We start from the raw sequence: 25,795 nt of genomic DNA, 5'->3' as shown, positions 1-25,795 counted from the left end.
CAGTAATTGTCATTCATCATTGCCTTGTGGATTTCATATGCAGCCTGAAATGTTAATAATATTAATAATAATAATAATAATAATAATAATAATAATAATGACAATAATAATGATAATAACAATAATAATACAAATAACAATTTATGAGAATCAATATTATTTGTTTTACTGAGAGAGTTATTATGTAAAATATATACTCTGACTGGCCGACTAATGATCACACATTTCTTTTCAGAAAACATGCACTGTGTATATGTTTTTATTTACATAAGTTGTTGCTTTTGCCTTATACAATTTATATTAACTTGTGAATTTAATTTGTTAAATTATTCATATTAAATTGGAACATTTTTAAATGTATTGGTAGTAAAATCGTAATTGGTTGGCAGCAACGATAACGAAAAAGGTACAGCAGAATCGGAATTCTAATTTGTTATTTGAAGATGGGTCTTATTATATTCTGTAAAGATATCTATAGGAAATAAAAAGTATAAACTCAGATGATAAAACTATGAATATTGTTATCAAAAAAATATGACAATCCCTAATGTTACATTTGTCAAAATGCGTTGCAACCTTGAGGGGGTGCAGCTGCCGTATGAGCAGAGTTAAGTATTTGTGATTGGCTAGAACCAATCTAGCGATGAGCCAATAACAAACAGGACTGTACAAAGAGATCTACTCCATCCCCCATTCAGTCTCACCACGGTAAACCTCACAGTGCTCAGAGCTGCGGAGGAGATGTGCTCATCGAATGCGTCCGGAATATATATTTATTTCATTAATATTTTTTGACGGATCTATTTGTATTGGAGTGTCCATTCTGATGATGGCTTTGAATGCTGGGTTGTGCTGATGAATACCTTGATGGAAAATAACGAATTGTGACAGACCAAGGATGACAAAGACAATAGGATACCGAGACTGGAGATGGCAGGCGCTTTGGTGGCAGCATTTCTTTCTCTTGTGGAGTACAATAAACGGACAGACTCGTTACAGCATCCCGGAGGAACTAAAACAGGGCTATTTGGTAGGAAATCTAGCCAAAGATCTGGGTCTCGGACTGTCAGAGATTTTTGACCGTAAACTTCGTCTCTCCTCTGAGGCTGGTGAGCAGTATTTCAGTGTGGATGCGGGGAAAGGCGAGCTGGTGGTGAATGACAGAATAGACAGAGAGGCTTTATGTGGACAAAGCGCGAGCTGCATTTTGCCTTTAAAGATTGTAACAGAGAATCCGTTACAGCTACATCGGATCGAAGTAGAGATAAGGGATATCAACGACAATTCTCCCATTTTTTCAATAGAGGAGAGATCTTTAAAGATAGCAGAATTTACTGCCACGGGCAGTCGCTTTCCTTTAGAAACAGCACAAGATCAGGACGTTGGTAGTAATTCGGTAAAATCCTATACCTTAAGTAAAGATGAGTGTTTCAGTTTAAGGATAAAAGAGTTGTCTGGTAATAGAAAAGTTCCAGAGCTAGTAATAGAAAAATCGCTTGATAGAGAGAAACAAAGTGTCCATCTTTTATTACTGGAAGCTTTAGACGGAGGCAATCCTGTTAAAACTGGAACCACAAAAATCGTTGTCACTGTACTTGACAACAACGATAATGTCCCAGTTTTCAAAAAGCCTTTTTATAATGTAACTATACATGAAAATAATGTCGCTGGTTCTGTAATTGTAAAAGTTGAAGCTACAGACGCAGACGAGGGTGTTAATGGTGAGATCGCATATGCATTTGCTGAGCACACACCACAGGCATTATTGTCAATTTTTCATTTACACTCGGGCACAGGTGACATTTCTTTAGTAGGCCCATTAGATTATGAAAGTAATCAAATGCATGAAATAGATATTACTGCAAGAGATAAAGGCGTTCCTGAGATGGAAGGCCACTGTCGTGTGCAAGTTACACTAATAGATATTAATGATAATGCCCCAGAAATAGTTCTCACTTCAAACCCAAACCCAGTACGTGAAGATGCAGCGAGAGGCACGGTTGTAGCCTTAATCAGTGCACAGGACCATGACTCCGGAAATAACGGTAAAGTGACGTTGAAACTCGCCAAGGGTTTTCCCTTTAGTCTTAAACCATCCTTTTCTAATAATTACGCACTGGTTACAAGTGGTGCTTTAGACCGAGAGAGTTTCTCAGAATATAATATTGAGATAACAGCCACTGATTCAGGCTCTCCTCCTCTGTCCAGTAAGATAGTTATACCTGTCAGCATCATTGATGTGAATGATAACCGCCCTTTATTCACTCAGCCCTTCTATAATGTGTATTTAAAAGAGAATGGGGTGCCAGGCTCTATACTGTACTCAGTATCAGCATCTGATCTGGATTTTGGTGAAAACGCAAAAATCTCCTACTCCATCTTGGACTCTAAAGTGCAGGGCGTGTCTGTCTCGTCTTATGTTTACATTAACTCAGATAACGGCAGCATCTACAGCATGCACTCGTTTGACTATGAGAAACTGAAGGTGTTTCCGATCCAGGTTCAGGCAAAGGATCAGGGCTCTCCGTCTCTCAGCAGCAACACCACTGTCCATGTTTTTATCCTGGACCAGAACGACAATGCCCCCGCTGTTATTTACCCCTCCTCCGCTGTCCTGGGCTCCCTCTCTCACCAGAGGATGTCCCGCTCCGCTAAAGTGGGTCACCTGGTTACTAAGGTGACGGCCGTGGACGCTGACTCGGGCCATAACGCCTGGATCTCCTACAAGCTGGCGGAGGCCACAGACGCCTCTCTGTTCACTGTCAACCTGTACACAGGGGAGGTGAGGACTAAACGCGCTGCGTCCGAGCAGGACGACTCCTCTCAGAGGCTGCTTATAGAGATCAAGGACGACGGGGAACCGATGCAGTCCGCCACCGTCACGGTGTCCATCATGCTGGAGGACGGCCTCCATGAGCCCATCTTAGACCTCCGACAGAAAACGGCCGAGCCCAGCAGGAAAACTGGGAGAATCACCCTGTATTTGATTCTCTCTCTGGCCTCGGTGTCCGTGCTGTCTCTGGTGACTTTTCTCATCTTAGCGGTTAAATGCATGAGGAACAGCAGCAGCAGCGGTAGTTGCTGCATGAGACGCAGCGACTGTGATAATTACAAGAACCCCAACAGAAACATGCAGATTCAGCTCAACACTGATGGACCTATAAAGTACGTGGAGGTCCTGGGAGGAGACATGATGTCTCAGAGTCAGTCCTTCAGGTCCTGCATGTCTCCAATGTCATCAGAGTACAGTGATTTCACTTTGATTAAGCCCAGCAGCACCACTGACTTTACGGAGGTGATCAGTGTTCTGGATGCGTCTTTACCCGACAGCACGTGGACCTTTGAGAGCCAGCAGGTGAGATAGTAAACAAATAATGGACTTCAGAGTTACATCAGCTACAGTCACTGCAAAGAATCACAGCTTTTACTTTTGCAGTGAAAAATCCTTATAACATTTCAATAGAAATGTTACATTTGGGTTATTGTTTACAGTGTATGACAATTAAATGATTAGGTCGCAGGCTCCTTCAACAGTGCAACAACAATAAAACAGATAATAGTGCAAGTAAATAAAATAAAATACAATATAATATAAATAGTGCAGAATAGTCTATATACAAGTAATTGGAATATTGATACACACTAAAAAACTATGCCCATTTACATGTTCTGGACACACAATTACTTACATTAACGCTGATGGCTTTTTAGTATCAAAATCAGGGAAAATAAATACAGTGTCATCAATTGGAATGTAAATGTCGTTTATATAATGATGATTATATTAATAAATGTTATAGAATTACATATGACATGGACATTTAAACGGCATTTCGTTAATATGTTTCACTTGCTCTTTCATGAAAGTGTAAAAGGGGTAAGTGTGTCTTTAACGACGCTGCTCAGTTTCCCTCTCATTGGATGTGAGATATAGATATTGTGCACCAATAGGATTCTGAACTGTACAAAGAGATCTACTCCCTCCCCCATGCAGCTTCAGCACCAAACCCGATGGGAGGGATGGGAGGAGAGCACGTTAATGCTGCATAAACACGGATCATTCGGATTCATCTTATTTGTATTTTAGATCATGAACAGGCGTATTTTTTATGGAATATGTCACACTCTTGGAATATGGATTTTGACTTTGTGTTCGCTGTTCACGTGCATTGGAATTGATGTATTTTACTGAATCAAGGATGACAAAGACAATATACCGAGACTGGGGATGGCAGGCGCTTTGGTGGCATACTTTCTTTCTATTGTGGAGCACAACAAATGGACAGACTCGATACAGCATCCCGGAGGAATTAAAACAGGGCTCTGTGGTAGGAAATCTAGCCAAAGATCTGGGTCTGGGACTGTCTGAGATTTTTGATCGCAAGCTGCGTGTTGCCTCTGAGGCTGGAGAGCAGTATTTCAGTGTCGATGCGGGGAAGGGCGAGCTACTGGTGAATGACAGAATAGACAGAGAGACTATTTGTGGACAAAGTGCCAGCTGTGTTTTACCTCTGCAAGTAGTTATTGAAGACCCACTACAGTTACACCGAATAGAGGTCGAAATACGTGATATTAATGATAATTCTCCTAACTTCCTTTCAAGTCTACTATCTTTAAAAATTGCCGAATCTGCAGCAGTTGGCACGCGTTTTCCTTTAGAGAGTGCGATGGACCCCGACGTTGGAAGCAATTCATTAAAAACATATACTCTTAGTAAAAATGAATGTTGTTCCCTTAAAATAAAAGAAATAGAGGGTGGTAAGACCGTCCCAGAACTTGTTTTAGAAAAGCCTCTAGATCGCGAAAAAAAAGCAGTTCACAAAATACTACTGACAGCATTAGACGGTGGGAATCCAGTTAGATCTGGAACCTCACAAATAACCATAAGCGTGCTAGATAATAATGATAACTTCCCGGTGTTTGAAAGAAACGTTTACAAAGTAACCTTAGGAGAAACAAGTGTAAAGGGAGCTATTGTTATGAAACCAAAAGCAACTGATGCAGATGAAGGTCTAAATGGTGAAATTGAATTCTCATTCGGCTCTCGGACACCCGATATTTTATTGTCAATCTTCGATATTAACCCCTTAACTGGTGAAATCACTCTAAAGGGGGTGTTAAACTATGAAACGACTAAGTCATATGACATTGACATAACTGCAAAAGATAAAGGAAGCCCTGAAATGGAGGGCCACTGTCGAGTGCATATTGATATAAGTGATTTCAATGATAATGCTCCAGAAATAGTTTTCACTTCCCAACCAAAGCCAGTGCGAGAGGACGCACCAAGTGGTACCGTGGTTGCTTTGATTAGCGCCCGAGACCTTGATTCCGGGGATAACAGTAAAGTGACGTTACAAATCACCAAAGGCTCACCTTTTAATCTGAAACCCTCTTTTTCTAATAATTATGCTTTGGTAACCAGTGGTGCTTTAGACCGAGAGAGTTTCTCAGAATATAATATTGAGATAACAGCCACTGATTCAGGCTCCCCTCCTCTGTCAAGTAAGAAAAGTATACCTGTCAGCATCACTGATGTGAATGATAACCGCCCTTCATTCACTCAGCCCTCCTATAATGTGTATTTAAAAGAAAATGGGGTGCCAGGCTCTATATTGTACTCAGTATCAGCGTCTGACCTTGATTTTGGTGAAAACGCTAAAATCTCTTACTCCATCCTGGACTCTAAAGTTCAGGACGTGTCTGTCTCGTCTTATGTTTACATTAACTCAGATAACGGCAGCATATACAGCATGCACTCGTTTGACTATGAGAAACTGAAGGTGTTTCAGATCCAGGTTCAGGCAAAGGATCAGGGCTCTCCGTCTCTCAGCAGCAACACCACTGTCCATGTTTTTATCCTGGACCAGAACGACAATGCCCCCGTTGTTATTTACCCCTCCTCCGCTATCCTGGGCTCCCTCTCTCACCAGAGGATGTCCCGCTCCGCTAAAGCGGGTCACCTGGTTACTAAGGTGACGGCCGTGGATGCTGACTCGGGCCATAACGCCTGGATCTCCTACAAACTGGCGGAGGCCACAGACGCCTCTCTGTTCACTGTCAACCTGTACACAGGGGAGGTGAGGACTAAACGCGCTGCGTCCGAGCAGGACGACTCCTCTCAGAGGCTGCTTATAGAGATCAAGGACGACGGGGAACCGATGCAGTCCGCCACCGTCACGGTGTCCATCATGCTGGAGGACGGCCTCCATGAGCCCATCTTAGACCTCCGACAGAAAGCGGCCGAGCCCAGCAGGAAAACTGGGAGAATCACCCTTTATTTGATTCTCTCTCTGGCCTCGGTGTCCGTGCTGTCTCTGGTGACTTTTCTCATCTTAGCGGTTAAATGCATGAGGAACAGCAGCAGCAGCGGTAGTTGCTGCATGAGAGGAAGCGACTGTGATAATTACAAGAACCCCAACAGAAACATGCAGATTCAGCTCAACACTGATGGACCTATAAAGTACGTGGAGGTCCTGGGAGGAGACATGATGTCTCAGAGTCAGTCCTTCAGGTCCTGCATGTCTCCAATGTCAGAGTACAGTGATTTCACGTTGATTAAGCCCAGCAGCACCACTGACTTTACGGAGGTGATCAGTGTTCTGGATGCTTCTTTACCCGACAGCACATGGACCTTTGAGAGCCAGCAGGTGAGCAGAAAACCAGAAGGCATTGTGTGATACAGAGAAATGGTAGCTAAACTGAATTCTCCTCATTTTGTTTTGATTTGTTGAACTCAAACTCGGTTTAAAGTAGGCCTAGAAGTGTTCATGGCTAGCTCATATGGTCAGCATCCAGGTTGGGATTCCAGCTGACATGCTATGTGAAAAAGCTCATTTAACTTTCTTGTTTGATAATGACCAAACACAATCTGCTTTTTCATCACTGTAAATGTAAACAAACATTGCAGGCATATGCTTCAGTATTTCTCAATTTAAAAATATTCTTCAAGCTAGAGCATAATCATTCTAATGTGGCATTCCATTAATTAAGGTTATCATCTTCAATTTCAATGTTCAGGGTAAAGTAGTTTGTGAGTTATTCTCTCACACTTTATTTCAGGTTCATTTAAAAAAAAACTACACTTTTGTGTTGGTTAAAACCATCATATACGAATAATGTTGCTTTTTTCTCTCAAACCAAGCGTTGCTCTTTAATTTAGGTTACATAGCCTGTGATCAAATTATTCTCATCCCGGCATTGTGTAGCATATTATAAAAAATACGTTGTATTTTATAATGAACCCCCTTAAAAACGTTAACCTTTTTGCATGAAAAAACAGTTTGCAAACCATGCCCCCCTGCGGATACAAATAGCATTGCTATAAATAGCAGCTGCTTGATATACTGTTTTGTTTTGATAATGAGCAGCACGTGACTGAACTTTTCCACAGAAATGCAAACATCAATGCTTGGTATATTTTGTAAAAACAATTCATTCATAGTCTTTCTATATCCTCTGTTATTTGCATTGTCCTCTCACTTTTACAAAGAGAAAAGGGCTGATCCTTGCCTGTCGGTGGAAGTTTAGTAGTCACTGGAAAGTTTTCACTGTGTGTGTGTGAGCTGAGTGACAGAGTAGGTCCAGCCCTGTCTTTCAATGAGGGGGACGGCCTCTGCGGCCTCTCCACGCCCATGTGGGGAGTGAGGCGGAGGACACGGAGCAGAGGGTTTCAGCGGAGGCAGAAAATACTTTGATTTTGTTTCCGTTTTTTTCTTAAAAGACGGCCGAAATGATCACATCCAAACCTCCCATCTCTCTGTTTTTAAAATGGAGATGTTTACTGTTAAACCTGACCGTCTCGTTTTAACATTACTATGGATACGTTAAGTGAAAGAAGAACTTAAGAAAAACTTTCCCATTCTCCGATCCTCGGAGCGCAGCACAATGGACTCCAGACAGAGGAAGCGCTCCGGAGGAGGGAGGCTATGGAGGCTTTGCTTTTATCTAGCGTGCTTCTCCTGTGCGTCCGCTCAGCTCAGCTATTCCGTATCGGAGGAACTCAACCCGGGATCTGTCGTTGGGAATATTGCTAAAGATTTGAGCCTTTCTGCTCAGGGGATTGTACAGAGGAGGTTGCGAGTGGTCTCGGAATCATCAACGCAATATTTTGAGGTAAAACAGGCGACCGGCGAGTTGGTTATCAAACAAAAAATTGACAGGGAGCAAATGTGCGAATTAAGTCCAGTATGTTCACTACACCTTCAAATACTACTGGAGGATCCTTTAGATATTCATCGAGTCGTGGTGGACATTCTGGATGTGAATGACAATGCACCGCAGTTTTCTAACAGCAACATTTCTCTGGAGATATCAGAGGCGGCCGCTCCAGGCACAAAGTTCCGTTTGGAGAGCGCACACGACCCAGACGTGGGTACAAACTCGTTGCGCACTTACCATCTCGCAGAAAATGACTTTTTTATTTTGAATGTCGAGACGAAAAGTGACGGCAGTAAGTTTCCAGAGCTAATGGTAAATAAACCTATTGACAGGGAGACGCAGGCCTCGTTTCGCCTGTTGCTCATTGCTGTAGATGGGGGTCAGCCCGAGAAATCTGGCTCAACACTAATGCTCATAAAAATTCTGGATGTAAATGACAATGCGCCTATCTTTGATGAGCAGAAAAAGAAAGTTATGCTTTTAGAAAATGTGGCAAGTGGCACTTTAGTTACGAAATTGAACGCAACTGACGCGGATTCGGGTAACAACGGAGACATATCTTTTCTGTTTAGTAAATACTCACAGGAACGCGTTACCAACATTTTCAGTGTGGATTCTAAAAGCGGGGAGATCCGTGTGAAGGGTAATGTGGATTATGAGAAAGGCAATGCATACCACATCACAGTGCAGGCCAGAGATGGTGGCTCCCCCGCCATGGAGGGCTCCTGTAACGTCATAGTGGAAATCATTGATGTGAATGACAACGCACCAGAGGTGACCCTGACATCACTGACCAGTCCTATCAGAGAGGACTCAGCACCAGGGACTGTGATAGCGCTCATAAGTGCTAAGGACCTGGACTCTGATGTTAATGGACAGGTTACATTAACTATCCAACCAGGTTTGCCATTCAAACTCAATTCAGCTTTTGGCATGCATTACAGCCTCACCACTTCTGGAAATCTGGACCGTGAGACTGTCCCAGAGTACACAGTGGTCATCAAGGCCACTGATGCTGGCTCCCCTCCGCTTTCGTCACAAACCACCTTTGTGGTGAAGCTCTCTGATGTGAATGACAATGCCCCCACCTTCTCTCAGCCTTCATACTCTGTGGACATCCCAGAGAACAATGCTCCCAGTGCTCCCATCGCTGCTGTCTCAGCCACTGACCAAGATCTTGGAGAAAATGCTCACATCTCTTATTCCATCCTTCCCAGCATGGTCCAGGGCTCATCCATCTCTTCATATGTCTACATCAACCAAGACAGTGGCCACATCCACAGCATGCGCTCTCTGGATCATGAACAGCTCAAAGCTTTCCGTATTGAGGTGCAGGCCCGGGATGCTGGGGTGCCCCCAAGGACAGCCAATGTTACAGTCCATGTGTTTGTGGTGGATGTGAATGACAATGTGCCAGTGATTGTATACCCCTTCTACCCAAAAGACAAAGGGTTAGAGTTCACTGTGCCCCTATCTGCCGACCCAGGGCACCTAATAAATAAACTTGTAGGGGTGGATGCAGACAGTGGGCACAATGCATGGTTATTTTACTCCATCGCCCCTGGACCAAATGCTGGCATGTTCCGTATTGGACCACACAGCGGTGACCTCCGCACAGCCAGACATTTGGCAGAGGAGGAAGTTGGCTCCACTTATGACATTGTGGTCATTATTCAGGACAATGGTGACCCACCAAAGTCCAGCTCTGTGAACATTTCAATAACTGTGGATGAGAAGGCCATGCCCAAGGATGCTCCTGCAAGCCCCCGCCACACACCCTTCTACCACCGCACTGGGATGTCTGACATTACTTTGTACCTCATCATCGCTTTAGCCTGTGTATCAGGGGTGTCCTTTATCACCTTTGCCGTCCTCATGGTACGCTGCCTTAGGCCCCGTGGCCATGGGCTGGAGGACTCGGACTGCAGCTGCTGCTACGGTCGCAACAGGCCCAGCCGCTACCATCAGAGGCCAAGCAAGGACCTGCACCTGCAGCTAAATAGTGATGGTCCCATACGATATATGGAAGTCGTAGGAGACTCCCAGGACCCTCACACACGCACCTACAGGCCGTGCTACTCCACCATATCCAGTCGGAGTGACTTTGTATTTATGAAGACACCAATGATGAGTCACAACAACACACTCAACATGACACTCAGCAGGAAGCACCTTATGAACTCAGCCAGTGAGGTGAGGGATTATGTTTGGGAGCAAGCATGGAATTGCTGGGATATGCTATTGTGGGATACAACCAATACAGGAGGTTCAGTATCTATAGGCATGTTTAAAAAATGCTTTAAGTATATCATGCAGTTATTTGATATTGTAATAGTTCAATACAACAAATTGGTTAAAAACATAGTTGTATTGCTTCCACTCTTGACACAGTGCAAAACTAGATGTCCTCTGTCACTTAGCTCTGCAGTATTTTATCTGAAACATTACTTGCAGGAGGATCCTTAAAACAGCTCCTAGAGCTTTGTTGTCCTACTAGACGGGTTTGGGCAGAGAGCATGTTACTATGTAATCTGACCTGAGGCTATAGGAAATGTGGTTACTATCTCTGACTTCCAGTGACTAAACTGACAGTGGGGAACTTTTCTTTATGGATGTGAAAGCTACAGATAAAGAAAGTTGGGCAGAAAGAAGGTAGTTGGAGAAGAAATGTCAAAGGAAGTTGAAAGTGGGAAACACGAGTGTTCCTAACAGATGGACAGGAGGAGACAGACAGATGAAAATATCCTGCAGTGTTGGCTCAGTGGAAGGGCTCGGAGACAGAGGGTAACAGAATGACAGAGGGAGAGATGGGGGTGAAGGAGAGGAAAAGGGCAAAGGGAACAAAATGGTGAGCTGGGGGGAGTCAAAGAATAAAGCAGTAGCTGAAAAACAGGAATTCATGGGGTCAGTGGCCTGACCCCTGACTTCCTGTTGTCCTCTTGAACTTTCTGTGATTGGTTCCAGGATGAGTGAGGCTGTGCGAGCTCTGTACACACATTTCTGTTTTCCATTATTAGATCCTTGGTCAGAAATACCACCTTTTCCATTTGTAAGAGCAGGGTGTAAAAAAAAAATCACAACTTATTAAGTGTTTTGATGCAAAGCAAGCACTGTCAGGGAGGATGGCTGACAGTGCCTCACTTTGAGGAATTTAATAGTTAAAAAGTACGAGGTTTTCTCATCCTTAACAATCATCCTCGGGGTCTATTCACAGCCATGACATATTAAATGTTGAGTTTAGTTTAAGGTCAATATTGTTGCCGTGGTGTTTTGGTAATAACAATTTCTTCACCCCACAACAGGGTGTTTACTCTTTTGAATATACATAAGATTTTCCTGTTTCTTGTCAGTCTGAATTACATAGCCACTCTCTGTGCTAAATGAGGTTGTCCCTGAGGTCAACAGGGTACCATCTGTCACCCTGTTCTAGTAACACATGTGCAATGAGGACAACAGAGGAAAAGAGATGAAGGGTTAACAAAGATAAAGGAAGGATAGCTTTTATGCACGTGTGCCACAGCGACAGACAACACAGGCTATAATGGGTCAAGAGCAGCAGCCATCACTGTAGGTGTTTATATGCCTGCTTGTGAGATTGTGTGTACAAAGCATCAGGCACAAGGAGCCTCTAGTGGTGTGTAATTTGAAGAGGACCCTGGGGCCTAGGAGTCCAATTGTCAAGCAATTCCCTCTGCCCTTCTTTGGATCCTCTATTCATTTGCTATGTGCTGTTTTGGCATTCATGTACTAACTCTCAAGACGTTTGGAGGCAAAATTGTATTGACAGTTTTTCCTAAAAGTAATGGTGAAAAAAGTTTACTTTTTTCCAATTGGCCTTCAAAATGTATGGCACTTGCATTGATAAAGCAAATATTCCCATGATTTATTGAGCCTTCTCACTCAGTGGACACAGAAACATTCCATGTAATCTTGAGTTCATGGCTCACCAAGTTGCCTCTTCAATTTCATCTTAGCAATTCTTCCCCTCTCCATTACTAGTACAATCATAGGTTTAAAGCAGGATCTAAATATTCTCATGACCATGTGTTTCTTTCAATCTTTGAGTCTATGGTAGTTTAAAAGTTTGGCACGTGCACTTAGTAAGACCAAGTCTTTTGTAAATAAGCTTTTTTTTTATGGAAGATGAAGCTGTGTGTTGTGCTACAAATGAGCGCATGCGTTTGTACTGAAGGTTATATGTTGTGTATGTGTGAGGCCCTGTAGGTTATCAGAGCAACTGAACAGACTCAACTTCCTGTTTTCAGGCAAAGCACTAAGTCCAGCCAAAGTTCTTTTAGCATCAATAGCTTGCGTGCTATGAACCTGAATATTACATAAAGAGTACCAGATGGATCTGTATGTGTAAAAGACGTGTTTGCCTTTACTGTATGTTTTACCCCCGTCAGGAGGAGAGAAAGAAAATATATTACATTTGTGTTTTATTTTGAAGCAACTGGATAGACCTTTGTGTAGAAGTGGTGAAGAAGTAAATCAAAAGTTTTAGCTCACATTCACCTGCTTCAAACATGCTGGATAAAATCCAGATGTGCCCATGTGATCAGTTTATAACCCTTGATGAATCCAGCATGCACATTTAAAGATGCTCAGATAATTGGAGCTTAAGTAAATGGATTTGAATCAATCTTTAGTTGAGTGATAGGAAGGCCATCGGTTTGACTTTCCTTTTGAGCAGAAGAGTTTGCATTCTTCTGGATATTACCTGTCTGCTTGTGATGTTTAGGTGCAGTGAGGTTGCCTTCAATGAAGCATGCACCAGCAGTGGGGTCCAGCATGTGTAGTCTATTACCCTTTATGCCGCATGCCTGCAGTGGTATAAGACCTTGGAAATGACAAGTGTGTGTCTGTGTGGTGAGAGAGAGTCACACAGCTGGAATGCTGGGCCTCTCTGTGGATGTTTGCTTCCACTCAGTGCTGATCCCTTTCTCTCTCTACCAAAGCTCAGACAGACTCTTGTGCCCACGCACATCGTTGAGTCCATTTTTAGACTCCAAACATCAGCCCGGCTCTGCCCTGAAAGGAGTATAAGAGATCAAATATGCCCTCCTCTGCTCATCCTCATCCACTATGGCTGTATGTTGCAATAATGAAAACGTGTAAGTTCTGGCGTTGCATCACGTATCAGGACATTATTAAGCACACTTCTCTTTATCTGACTGTATATTTCCTTTCTTTCGGATTAGAAGAGGTCCACTGTCAGCTATTTTCACTCTACAGTGTATGGACCAGAGGGTTGGTTAATAATTGTTATGAATATTTGCAATTCACACTACCTCCTTCCCTTTGTAGTGTCCATTAGAAAACCAGACTTCATACCACAGTCTCCTCTTTCACTGCCTTTTTTTGTTACAGTTGAGTTCTCTGTAATTGTCTTTATGGCACTCACTTGTTTAGTCTGCATTGAGAAAGGAACCATATTCCCTTTTTCACTTGTTTCAACAGCCCTCTTTGCCTTGTCGTTCTATGTGCATTCAACAAGTCACCACTCACTGGTGCATTTGTTTCTTGTTTACCTGTATGCTAATAGAGGCTCCAGTCATGACTGTACCTTTTTGTATATATAGATATTCTCTCGTTCTGTTTTCTCTTCTGCTCTCTTGCTTCTTTCCATCATTCCCTCGGGTAGAACAGCTCTTTTAATAATGCAGCACATCATCCTGCTGGCCTCTTTCTCCAGGGAGCTCTTGTGTGGATTAGGCGGCAGAATCTGGAGCCAAGCCAAGGGTCTATTCACTGCATCACTGCACAACAAGAGAGCCTGAGAGAGGGAAAGTGGTAGAGAGATGGAAAAGACATGATGACATGGCCAGTGAGGTAGAGATGGACTAGAGTGCAATGGGCTTGAACACATTCATAGAGAGTCGAAGGGATAGTAGAGAGGCTTTTATCACTGCGGAGCCACCATTGTTTCCTTGTCTCCATAATGTTTTGGTATAAAAATAACAACGCAGCCTTTCAAGGACTCTCTCTGCCCTCTTCATTTATTACAAGTATTGTTATAGGAAGCCATGTATTAACTAGCAAGGAATCTCCCCAATCTTTACCGTAAAAAGTTTTAAGGGGTTGTCATAGTTTTGTTTTGTCTGTATTTATTTGTGTTTTTGAGGTCATTTAGTGAAAAAATGCTGTTTAAATGTCCTTTCGATATCGTATGGGCTTATTATACCATAAATAACAATTTGTTATATTATCTTTCTTTTTCCTTTTGCTTTGAGTCACGTTTTATAAGCAGCACTCCAGTGTGTGTGTGTGTGTGTGTGTGTGTGTGTGTGTGTGTGTGTGTGTGTGTGTGTGTGTGTGTGGTGTGTGTGTGTGTGTGTGTGTGTGTGTGTGTGTGTGTGTTTGTCCCCTGCAGCATTTTATGCTCCACAGCTTTCGGAACAACATGGATGCCTGAGCATACAGATATTTGTTTCCAACTGTAACCCTTTGTTGAACCTCAAGCATAGAGACACAAAAAATATTTTATAAATCACAGACAGACACACGACATACACCATCACACACAGATGTGTCGACCACAAAGAAACATCTTGCAAACCAAAAGTTACACCTCAAAACCGTCCTGCTATGTCCCGATGAAACACATGATTCATGTTGCAACTTCTACTCTCTTCACAGCAAAAGCCCCCCAACAATGACTGGCGCTTCACTCAGGGACAGAGACCCGGACCTAGTGGGTGAGTAAACTGAGACACACACAACCACACTGTGATAAGATGCGTGTCAAGGACATATTATTGTGCTGCACAAGGCAAGCTTATCGTAAAGACTGAGAGAGCGATGGAGGATGAGGAATAAAAACAGGAGGGGGATGGTAGTGAGTGCTGTGACCATAACACCTCGCTACCTGCAGAGAGCTGATTGTAAAATACTGAAGAAATCAAAGTCAAAGTGCAACCATTTCAATCTGATTTTGAAAAACATTGTAATGAGCATTTTATAGCATGACCTGCTCAGTGAATTCAGATTCCTGGTTTAGTCTCCTGAATGAGCATCTCTCTGATTTCAGGCTGCTTTATAAAATGGCTGCCGCAGCTTCCACTCCCCTCCCCCTCCCCTCCTCTCCTCTCTGCACTCTCTGAGCCTGTGAACCATCACTCAGTACTACTGATGAGGGACTGTGACCAGAGCTACTGGGGGGGATGGGATAGTGTATTTATCCTTCTTCAGCGCTCTTCATTTTCTACCATCTGAGATGTCGTTCTGACTTGCTTAATTGGACAATACATGAAACATGTTTCTTTAGTTCACTTGTGTGTTTTAGTGAGAGTGTTCTGTATGTCGATGGTTAATGATTGCTATTTGCCCATATTGTGTGGGCTAAAATTGAGTTTTCACAACAATGATTGCACGACACATTCTATGAGTCAAGGCTTCTCCCTGAAACATACCAGCTGGGCAAAACGCTCTGATGAGCCAAGTCAGGAAAATGTTAGACTCATAGATACACACATAGATACACACACACACACACATCACAGTCATTCTAGAATTCCACTGGGGTAGGAGGAATACATTGGACATTTTATCTCAGTGGTGGAGAAATAGAAAACTATCTTTCTTTAAATAGATATGACAGACTCAACATACAGAGATCTAGAGCACAACATCTCAACATTTTCCTTTTTCTTACCTCCATTCTGTATAACTTGTTGTGTTTCTAGTCCCCACATGCCATACGGTACACACATACGATGGACGCCGAAGAGTGGGACAAGGTACTAATTTAGATGTAGACATGTTATGGTCATTTTCTGTCCTTATGAGCTGATCAATGTTTTTTGTCAAGTCACTGTTGGGGGAAAAAGGGACCTGAACACAAATCAGCTGATAAGGGCAGAGAGTGGCTAAAATATTATAGGTAGTGCACTGCAGTTGAGTGCTGTGCTGTGTGTAGATGTACCTAACCAATAGCTTGTGTTAGTCTCCCTGAAAGTTTGATGGGGTTTGTTGATCGATGTGCATAGGCCACAATGCCTGCTGTGGTGTAGAAAGGATTGTGAAACTTTGGATTTTTTGCGTGCAGTGTTTTGTAGAATTGTTATGCCTTTTATGTGTGCTATACCTATAGTCATTACTCTCTGAGAGCTCTTGTTTTCTCTCCTTCTTGGAGACTGACCTACCGTGCAGTGTTGCCTTTGATGTATGTCTGTGATGGTTGTAGCTCAACATCACCACATGTGGCTTTTTCATGTGATTTATCAACAGCAGACAGCAAGAAAGTGACAATACAGACAGCTGTTCCATCATTGATTTCTTTAAAAGCTGGTTGGATGTAAAAAGTTTCTCAATGAAGTAAACAGCAGGTACACAGTGAGACTGGCTGAATGGGCCTGAAATAAGTTAAAGTCCAGCAGGTTCTCCACCAAACAACAAGGCAAGCCATCCTTGGAAATAAAACATGTCATGTTAGGTTGCAGAGGAAACACATGGTCCTGTCCTGCTAACCAAGGACAACCATCTGGATCACAGTTCACAATCTTGCCCACAGGAAGTGATAATCCTAACCACAGGAAGTGCTTGACACAACCGCAGGATGTGATAAGTACAGAGAGTTGATCATTTAGCTTAAATGAAGCATTCCTATTTATCTTAAGTGATGTGAAGTGCCACAAAATGGCTTCCCTGGCTTTACTGACCTTGCTCGTACCAAGCCTGTCTCATTGGCTGCCTGCTTCTCTGCTTCAGTCTCTCTCTGGCACCAAACTACAATCCACTTCAGAGTTTTGGCAGTAAGATCTGGCAACCTGCTCTTTAACAAATCCCTGTTTTATGTTAGAATTCCTTTCCCTTTTGCCTTATTGTGTCCTTTACTTTCTCTTAATTCCCTCGAGCAGAGCAATTTGTCAGTTTATTTTTGTTGGTTTTAAATAGAAAAGAGAGAGTTCTTCTTTATCTCACATGTATTCAACATGCCATCTATATATATGTATATACATACAGACCTGTATTCTTCATATATTACTACAGCCTGTGTTTGTCAGAGAGTAGGAAATGAGACCTTGATATGTATTTTCTTTTCCTTTTTGGAGCTGTATCTTTTACCCATGTCCCTGTGGGTTAATGATCTTCCACTAAATGTGCAGGTGGTTTGTTATTACCAAAAACAGTTAAACAACCAATGTATTAAACACACAAATTAGGAGGTCAAGAGATTAGTAAAATTGTTCTTGCTCGAGATTATTTTGTGTGACTCCTGCTGGTCTTCTAATGAAATGAAGTGACGTTTGTTAGATATTTATGGTGACACAGTTTCAGTACAATGATGGTAACATAATGCAGTGCGGTGGCCAATCAAACTACCATCTTAAAATCCAAACAGGACTTTAATCAACACATTGGGAACAGGAGCAAAGGGGGTATTAAAGTGTTGTGACCTAGTTGTTAGTTGTTCAGCTTGTGTTGGTGTGGGAATGGAAACAAGGTGAGCATAATACTGCGCAGGTCTGCTTTCTCCTTTGTTTTCCCCACATGCAAATCGCAGACTTTAAATAAACAAACCTTTGAAGGTGAGGTTTGCCCAGATGGAAATGTTCAGTGCCTACTGAGCACCACATGTGTGACTATGCAGACAGCTATTTCCTTCAAAGGTGGGACCAATAAATATTTAATCAGATTTACTAGAACACGCAGAGCCCATGGACACACCGGAGAGAGAGAGTGTGAACATTGTACTATGTTAACTGTGTTTGAATGCGCAAACACGCTTGCTACTGTGTGCAGACAGACAAAAGTGTGTTTAAGTGTGTGTTTGTTTGGGACACACCCTGTTTTGTGAACTATACGTCATTATTGCTATCCTTGCTGACTTTCCCTCAGGCTGTGTACTTTGCCATCAGCTGCTTTACATCATGAACCACAAACTGCCAAACCTTAGCTAAACACAAACACATTATAGAGGACCAGTTATTCACAGTTGCTCTCTCCTCTTTTTTCGCCACAGTGCAACCGGAGGACCCGAGGTTGCCATGGGAACTGGCCCCTGGCCCCAGCCGCCAACTGAGGCTGAGCAGCTCCAGGCCCTGATGGCTGCAGCTAACGGTGAGTCCTATACCTCGTCATCTTTTTCCTCCCTACTATCGATTATTCTCTTCTTTTCCAAACCAATTTATATCTCTTCACAAGCTTAGTGAGGGTGCGTGGGCAGAGTTTATTTATTTAGGTTCCTGTTTGGTTGGAGGGCAACTAGCCAGCCTCGCTCATTGATAAAGCTCTCCCGGTCTACATTGATGTTTCCGTGTCGTGATTGTGTGCTGTTAATTATCCAGAGGATAGTCAGACAGTGGACGTAACTACCTGCAGTCCCTCAGATACACAGCACTGTGGTTGTGTTGAATTTAACAACCTTCAGAGATGCATGTTTCCACTGTACACACTGATGACATGCACAGTGTTTTATAATAGGCAGAAGGCTATAGAGCCCCCACAACATGGCTCATATATTATTTGACATTTCCAAATCACAAAATGTCCTCTTTCCACTGCCCTATTTCGCGAATGTGTATCCAGCACTAAGGGGGGATACACAATGATATATCTTTGGGCTGAAACTGTGGAATCCTAAGTCAATAACATGGAAGAATATCCATTAAATTGGTGTTGAAAGAAGGCTGAGCAACACCACATAGTGACAGTCAAAGACAACAAACACAGATATGACAGAGGGACAAACTTGACCATATTTATTACTAAATAGACTCAAGTCATTGTTTCCACTGTAACTTAAACCACTGACACACCTCCCTCTACACCCACACAATAACACCCTCCCCCTCTTGGACACTGCACCGGACGTTGTGTGGAATTCTTCTGTCAGAGAGAGAGACAGAAAAAGGCATAGTGGTAAGCTGCGTGTCAGCACAAATGTAGACAAAATGAACAGTTATATTGTCATCATTAAGGCAAGACAAAACAGTGATACATACTGAACGTCCTCTCTCTTCTACACTGACTGTCACTGTGTTGAAGCGCAATGCAGAAGTAATCCCGCAATGAATTGACAAAGCACTGTGAATGCAGACAGATTATTAAGTTGTGTTTTCAGTCACTTGCTTTGGCCCTTTGGAAGCCAGTAAGCATGTCTGTTGTTAGTGTTTATATAGGCTGAGAGGAGCCACAGGATGGGGGAGGGAGCGTTTGTGTCTCAGGCTCTGCAATGCAGGGGCTGTGGGAGAATTATGAGCCGAACAGCTACGTCATGCGCACACACACTCAGGCCATGTGAGATAGAGACATAGAGGAGGATGCAGGAGAGACGTTTCCTCATCTATGTTAAGAACAAAAACATCTGCACACAATCAGCCATTGTGTAACACCTCTTGTGCCTCTTTTTAGCTGAGCCCACTGCAACCTCCTGTTTTGCCTAAGCAGCAGGATATGTTTAACTTTAAATCAAATGCAATTTCTCTGTAATCAAATACCTTATCTTGTAGTTGAACCTCCTTTTAAGACCTATTTCCATTTCTATCTTTTTATATAACACTGTCATACTAAAACTTTCACATTCTGGTTGTCTAACAAATTTCATCCCTCTCTCCTCTCCCTCCTCACCCCTTATTCCCCCCACTCTGTCTCTCTTCCCCCCAGAAGTGAGCGAGGCTACGGCCACCTTGGGACCCGGCACCATGGGCCTGAGCACCCGGTACAGCCCCCAGTTCACCCTGCAGCACGTGCCCGACTATCGCCAGAACGTCTACATCCCCGGTAGCACGGCCACCCTCACCTCAAACCCCCAGCAGCAGCAGCAGCAGCAGCAGCAGCAGCAGCAGCAGCAGCAGCAGCAGCAGCAGCAGCAGCAGCAGGCCACTGCCCAGCAGGCAGCCCAACAGGCGCTGCCCCCGGCCCAGATGGCGGCCCAGATGTCAGCCCAGATGTCGGCCCAGATGTCGGCCCAGATGTCGCCCCAGCCCGAGCCCCCCAAGGCCGCCCAGACCCCTGCCTCCAAGAAGAAGTCCACCAAGAAGGAGAAGAAGTAGAGTTCGATGGAGAGAGATGGAGGAAAGATAAACCCGGCCTGTTCTGATGAGAAATTCAACCCCCCGTACCCCCCCCCCCCCCATTAGGTATCTTACTGCTCTGCTGTCCCTCTTGTTAGCCACGGTCTAACTAACGACAGCAGCACCTTTGACCATGTGGACTTTGGATGGATGTTGATGGTTCTTTGAAAGTGTCTTGAATGTGCCGAAGGCTATTGTTGGTGTTGATTACCCGTGCTGTGCTAAAGGTCTAGTATTGCTCACATAATCTTTGTCAGTAGATAATTTTGGCAGGATATGGGGGGGTTATTGTGTTTTTTATTTTTGTTTTGGCAAATGATCTTGGACATAGAGATTCAGTGTAAGTAACCTTGCTGGGATTACAAGGCTATATGCAGTGATGTATTCAGAGATGAAATGTTAATGTCTTTCATGTTGGATTTATTGTGCTCTTTCCCACGGCGGAAAGACGGCTATTGTAAAGTACGCTAGTTGCCATCCATTAGATTCCTATATAGGATCAGCCTTGCAGGATCTTAAAGCATAAGTCCTGATGATATAAGGCTGTTGTTTGACAGGTATTACAAACTCTTCTGCATGCTCTTTAAGGTTCAAACCACATATACTAGTTTAGAGTTGCAAACTATGCATTTCAAAAGCAAAGAGGAGGACATCCTAAATCTGTTATCCTCCCACCAATCGCATGTCAATAGAATGCACATGTAGCATTTAATTGACTCAAAACAAAAAAAAAACGTTTTGTAATCATAGTTTAAGAAAAATAAGATTTGAACCTCCTGATATTTTTATGACCAGAGCATGCACCCAGAGGACGGGCAGGGAGAGGGTGTGGCGGCATGGTGTTGAGTCACCAGCCATGCTGTCCTTGCTGGTAGAAGTGTGTCTTATATAACACCAGATGGGCACAAACATGTCCTGCTGCCCTGCACCCTTTAGCCTCCCCCTCCACACCCAGATCCTCCCCTCCCCTCACTCACTTCCCCACGTTGGGAGCCAAACAAAGAGAAATGCACTGATCGTAATTTGAAGATGAGATGTAGGGGTAGTAATCACTTCGTTCTTTTGGGAAATGCATAGATGTGGTAAACTTAAGTTCTTAGGAGTCCCTGGACACTTTGCAGGAGTATTTACCCCTCACACTCTCGAAGTGTTGAAGAAACTTCTTGATGTGACGCAGAAAGATATGTTTTTCTTTGGGAGATTTAATAGCATAGAGGAATTGTTTGTTTTATGATATGAAGTCTTTACTTTGCCGTCCATCTGTCTGTCAGGCTTCTGGCCGGATACAACTGCATGAGAAAAAAGCAGATTGCAGGCTGGGTCAGGGGGAGTGGAGGGGAAGTGGTGAGGGTTACACAGACTCGGTGGACCCCATTACATCAACCGGGGGGGGGGGAACAACTTGGCTCTACCCACTGAATGTACAGAGGAACCACTGTTGATCTGTCCTTCTCTTAAACTTTCTCTAATGCACTGACCCAGGTAGAGGTCAACAGAGCCAAGCACAGCTGTCCCTGTTGGTGAGGAGATACCACTCGAGAGCCCATTGAAAAAAAAAAACCTCAATTAAAATCACTGTAGCCTCTGTACCACTCACCTCTCCCCTCACCCCCTAGTCCTGCGAGGATCTTCCCCACTGTAAATAAACACAAGTCCTGTCGATGGTATGAGCCAGTTGTTTGTATAGTAGGGACAACATCCAACATTTTCAAAATAAAAGTCCCTCTCCACAAGGCGTGGCTTACTACTGGAATGTGTTGCATTTTGTTTTTCAAGAAAAATAAGAAAACCAGTTACAAAAAAAAAAGAATCAATAATGAATAAAAATCTGAGATGTTCTTCAACAGTTTGTGTTGCAATGTAGTAACTAAGCACCATGGAAGCCAACTAACTCTTCAGTGTAAATAAATAATGAAAGACATCTTTAGATAAGTAAACAAAGTGACACACGTAGACTAGTTAACTTGTGATATGTGTTGCGCATATTTTTGTGTTCATTTTCTCTCTACTATATTTTATCACCCTGTAAAGAAACAAACAAAACAAAAAAAATATGGAAATGTTTCTATCCTTCTGTAACCTCTTAATGTTCTTTTGCGGTGACCTTTTCTTGTGCATTTGTGAAAGAATGCCTCTCATTCTCTTTCTGTCCATATGAACAAATGATTATAAATATTATATATGTGTCCGTCCGCTGCTGAATTAATACTATTCTATCCTGCTGTATTATCTTTCTTATCAAATGCTTATCTCCCACGCTATACCCCTGTGTTACTCTCTTATTTTTATGCTAATATTTATATTGCTGTTTTATTTTCTCTTGAACACTGACATTTCAAATAAAACGATTCTGAAATCATTTAAAAAAAAATACTTGTGTGTGTTTGTGTTATGTTTATATGTGTAGGTTTAGCAGGCTAGTGTGAGTTAACATTTTGCACCATACATTGCTAATCAATGAGACTCAGCTGTGAAAAGCATCAGATGCAATGTGCTCTTTTCTTCCGCTTGTTGTCTGTGACCCATATTCAGCAGGACTGCAGCCCTACTACATTTTCCCGCAAAGCTTTGCTCTCTCCGTCGTCCATTTCAGGTGGTCCATGCTCTGTGTAGATAAAAGGGAGTAAAAATAAGACTCAATGAGGGCACAAGATATAATTTCTAATTAAATAACATCAACTTGACAACCTCGTTGACTGCTGTTCCCTTGTCACATGAAAAAAGGGAATAATTAATTGGAAAACTTTATTGCTATGCTTCCGGTGATAACATGATTCACAACTATAAACAACAAATCTACTTAATAATGAGTCTAATTAATTTACAAAACCTCATTAGAGATTTAAGAATCACTATGGTAAAATCAATTTCAGTGAAAGCGTTACCAGAAACAGGGAAACAACTTTTATTTTAATTGTATAATGATGTTGTATATATTTTATTTAGTTGATGAAAACCTAGTAGTACAAATGAGACCTGAAAAAGCCAGTGATGATTTTTTTTTAAAAACGTTTTTGTTTGGTATTTTGTGATGTCTCCTATTGTTGAAGAGATGTATGGTAACAAGACAAAACTATCTTTACTAAGTGAAATTATTTATACATCTTATTCCACTTGAACTTGCTGTCTCCTACTTTACCTCATCATACTTTCGAGGAGAGCCACATGTTATTTAGCTCTCCTCTCACAGATCCTGGGGCCACTACAGGGAACATGGCAGCCTGCTCTGGCTCTTTGTGCCTTTCACAAGGTCTTACACAATAACATATAAGCTATAAATAGCGCACGGACCGTCACTAAGCAAAACAAAAGGAGCTGCCTTTAACTCACTGCTGCAGATGTTGGGGGATGGAAGGAGGGACAGAGGAGCTGCAGAGATCCAGATGATGCAAGTGATCATGAATCAGGCGTTCACTCTAACACACGCTAATGGGTTTTTACTGCCTGAAGATTACACAAGCACAAGAGCTATAGAACATACTGGAACAAATATTATTTTATACATTAAAAGTATCCCCATCTGCTAGCTCACAAACACATATATTATTCTAATTTATTTTAACTATTATTTTTGATTGACGTTAACTTGACAGTAAAAATGTGTTTATATGTTTTTAATGAACTTCTTTATTGAAAACTATACTAAACTATTTTTTTAGGGTAAAGGACTTTTTATGAAAATGTTTATGAAATACTAAGCTATGACCTCTTTTATCACATTTGTATGCCATACTATATTATGGTTCTGTATGATGAATATGTTGATATTTGTAGTATTTTTTATGGGAATCTATGCTATTTGATTTTACAAAATAATATAGTTATACCGGCAAACAAAACTTCAAGATTTTCATGACTTATTATGGTAAACGTTGATATTTTGTATGACTTTTAATTATGAAATGCTTTACTATGACCGTGAATTATATTGCTTTTAGAGATTCTTTGACTATCTTTCAATATGATTTTCCCAAAATGGCCGACTACTCTCGCTCTTCTCTCAATGTGTTGTGTGGTTGCCTCGGCAACTGTCAGCCCCAGCCTCTGGATGCTTTTCTCTGTTCTCCACATCTTTATTACAGATCTATGTAGCGGTCATCACTGGCTCAACTCGCGGCCTGGCGGAACTGAATGACCTGCAGGAAGACAAGCATATTCAGCCATTAGTCAAACCTGGCAACCCTGAGAGACATATGCAGGAAACATGGCAGAGCGGAGAAAATCCCACGCAGACACAAGTGGATGAGTCAGAGGCAATAATCTGTTGGTTTTTCCCACCTTGCTTTACTGGAGATCTGCACCGTGTGAGTGTCACTTTGAGATATAACAATCAAAAGAAATTGGACACATGTTTACATTATGCATATGCATTTTACAAAAGCTTTAGAGTTACTTAGTCAGCTGATGTTCCTCATCCTGTGGCTCATAGAGACTCCTCCTGTCCTGACTGTCCCTATGTGTCACCAATTTCCTGGAGGGGAGACCCAGCAGAATGGGGAGATTGTTCTTTTATTGCCCCCTTTATGCCCCTCACTCTGTCTCGCTTAATTAAGCACATTCCTGCTGATTACACAGGGTGATACACAAGAGATTGACACACACACAGTCACACACAGACAACAAAACGTATCAGTTTTGTCCAAAGAAGACTGAACATGACAATGGACTGCCTGTGAGCGATAATAACATTAGTCAGACCGCCTGGACATGAGAGAGGCTCATCACATCCTGTATTTGAAGCATGGACACAGGCACACTTGTGAGTCAGTAAAAAAAGTCAGTTTTTCCAAAACACATTGAAGTGCTGAAAAACACATTTCTTGAATACGTAGTTATAACATATAATCTTATCCGTCTCAATTTAATTCAAAATAATGTAGAAAGTGATGCAGATCTGCATTTCCCCTCACAGTGTGTGAGCTGACAGGAAGGACCAGCGAGAGGAAACAAGGATCTCATTTCAGGCCTGAACCATGTAAGGAGAGAGCAGGATGTGACGAAACAGCTGCTAGTGGCGGGACAGGATGTGTGGGTTTGGCGCCTCTTCTACTCATTTCTCCCCTCACTCAGTAGTCCAGCAAAAGGAAGGAACCCCCCCAATACTCCCCCTTTGACTTCCTCTCTTCTTCCTCCCTTTTCCCCCTCCTCCCTCCCTCCCAACCTGCAGCTGTCTCTGCAGTGTGTTGGGTCCCCACATGTTGCAGGACAGAGCACTGCTCTGTGGATACACACACACTAGGAACAGAGCAGGGATACAGACCAGCTTAATATGTACTGTGTCAGGGGAAAACCCTAGCATGAAATGTATACATGTACAGCTCAGAGCCTAAAGCTGAATGTCACACTAAGTGGAGAAAACATCTGGAAGTTTCAGAGACCCAGAGACAGACAGCCGTGGGTTAATTTATCATGCGGTGCAGAGAGAAGGAGACTGGATTGAAGTTCCTTGTAACAAATTAACAGGCAGAGAAGGAATTGGGAACTTTTTCTCTGTTGGCAAACTCAGCCAGCACTAAAAATACACACATTCATTCATATTGTCTTTTTTAAAATCCTTTACATATTTCACACAATTCCCTGGCCTGTTTTCATTTACTATTACAGCTGAGAGGAATGTG

At 42.6% G+C, this 25,795-nt stretch overlaps 2 protein-coding genes across 36 annotated transcripts in view; both read left to right on the top strand.

Moving 5' to 3' along the window:
- The window catches only part of LOC117555816 (protocadherin gamma-C5-like), a 248,914-nt gene extending 226,366 nt beyond the window's left edge, over positions 1-22,548 (top strand). For 10 of the 35 annotated variants that reach the window (XM_034230820.1, XM_034230821.1, XM_034230817.1 and 7 more), the window contains exons 2-5: positions 14,800-14,858; positions 15,846-15,899; positions 18,125-18,222; positions 19,768-22,548. In XM_034230820.1, coding sequence (XP_034086711.1) covers positions 14,800-14,858; positions 15,846-15,899; positions 18,125-18,222; positions 19,768-20,156 — 600 coding nt within the window. In that variant the 3' untranslated portion in view covers positions 20,157-22,548. Of the gene's footprint in view, positions 1-4,336; positions 6,651-7,582; positions 10,354-14,799; positions 14,859-15,845; positions 15,900-18,124; positions 18,223-19,767 lie in introns of those variants that run through there. The other 25 variants (XM_034230831.1, XM_034230832.1, XM_034230827.1 and 22 more) reach the window with 9 other exon arrangements.
- LOC117555827 (protocadherin gamma-C5-like) lies at positions 460-3,364 on the top strand. Its single transcript, XM_034230844.1, has one exon. The coding sequence runs from the start codon at positions 899-901 to the stop codon at positions 3,362-3,364; it is 2,466 nt and encodes an 821-aa protein (XP_034086735.1). The 5' UTR covers positions 460-898.
- Positions 22,549-25,795: the final 3,247 nt, after the last annotated feature.

The sequence above is a fragment of the Gymnodraco acuticeps genome, unplaced genomic scaffold (genome assembly GCF_902827175.1).
Source record: "Gymnodraco acuticeps unplaced genomic scaffold, fGymAcu1.1, whole genome shotgun sequence".
Lineage (NCBI taxonomy): Eukaryota > Metazoa > Chordata > Actinopteri > Perciformes > Bathydraconidae > Gymnodraco > Gymnodraco acuticeps.
This window is presented reverse-complemented; position numbering and strand designations above follow the sequence as displayed.

Excerpts from the sequence above, each read along its gene's own strand:
- LOC117555827 (XM_034230844.1), top strand. The coding sequence starts at position 899 with ATGACAAAGACAATAGGATACCGAGACTGGAGATGGCAGGCGCTTTGG.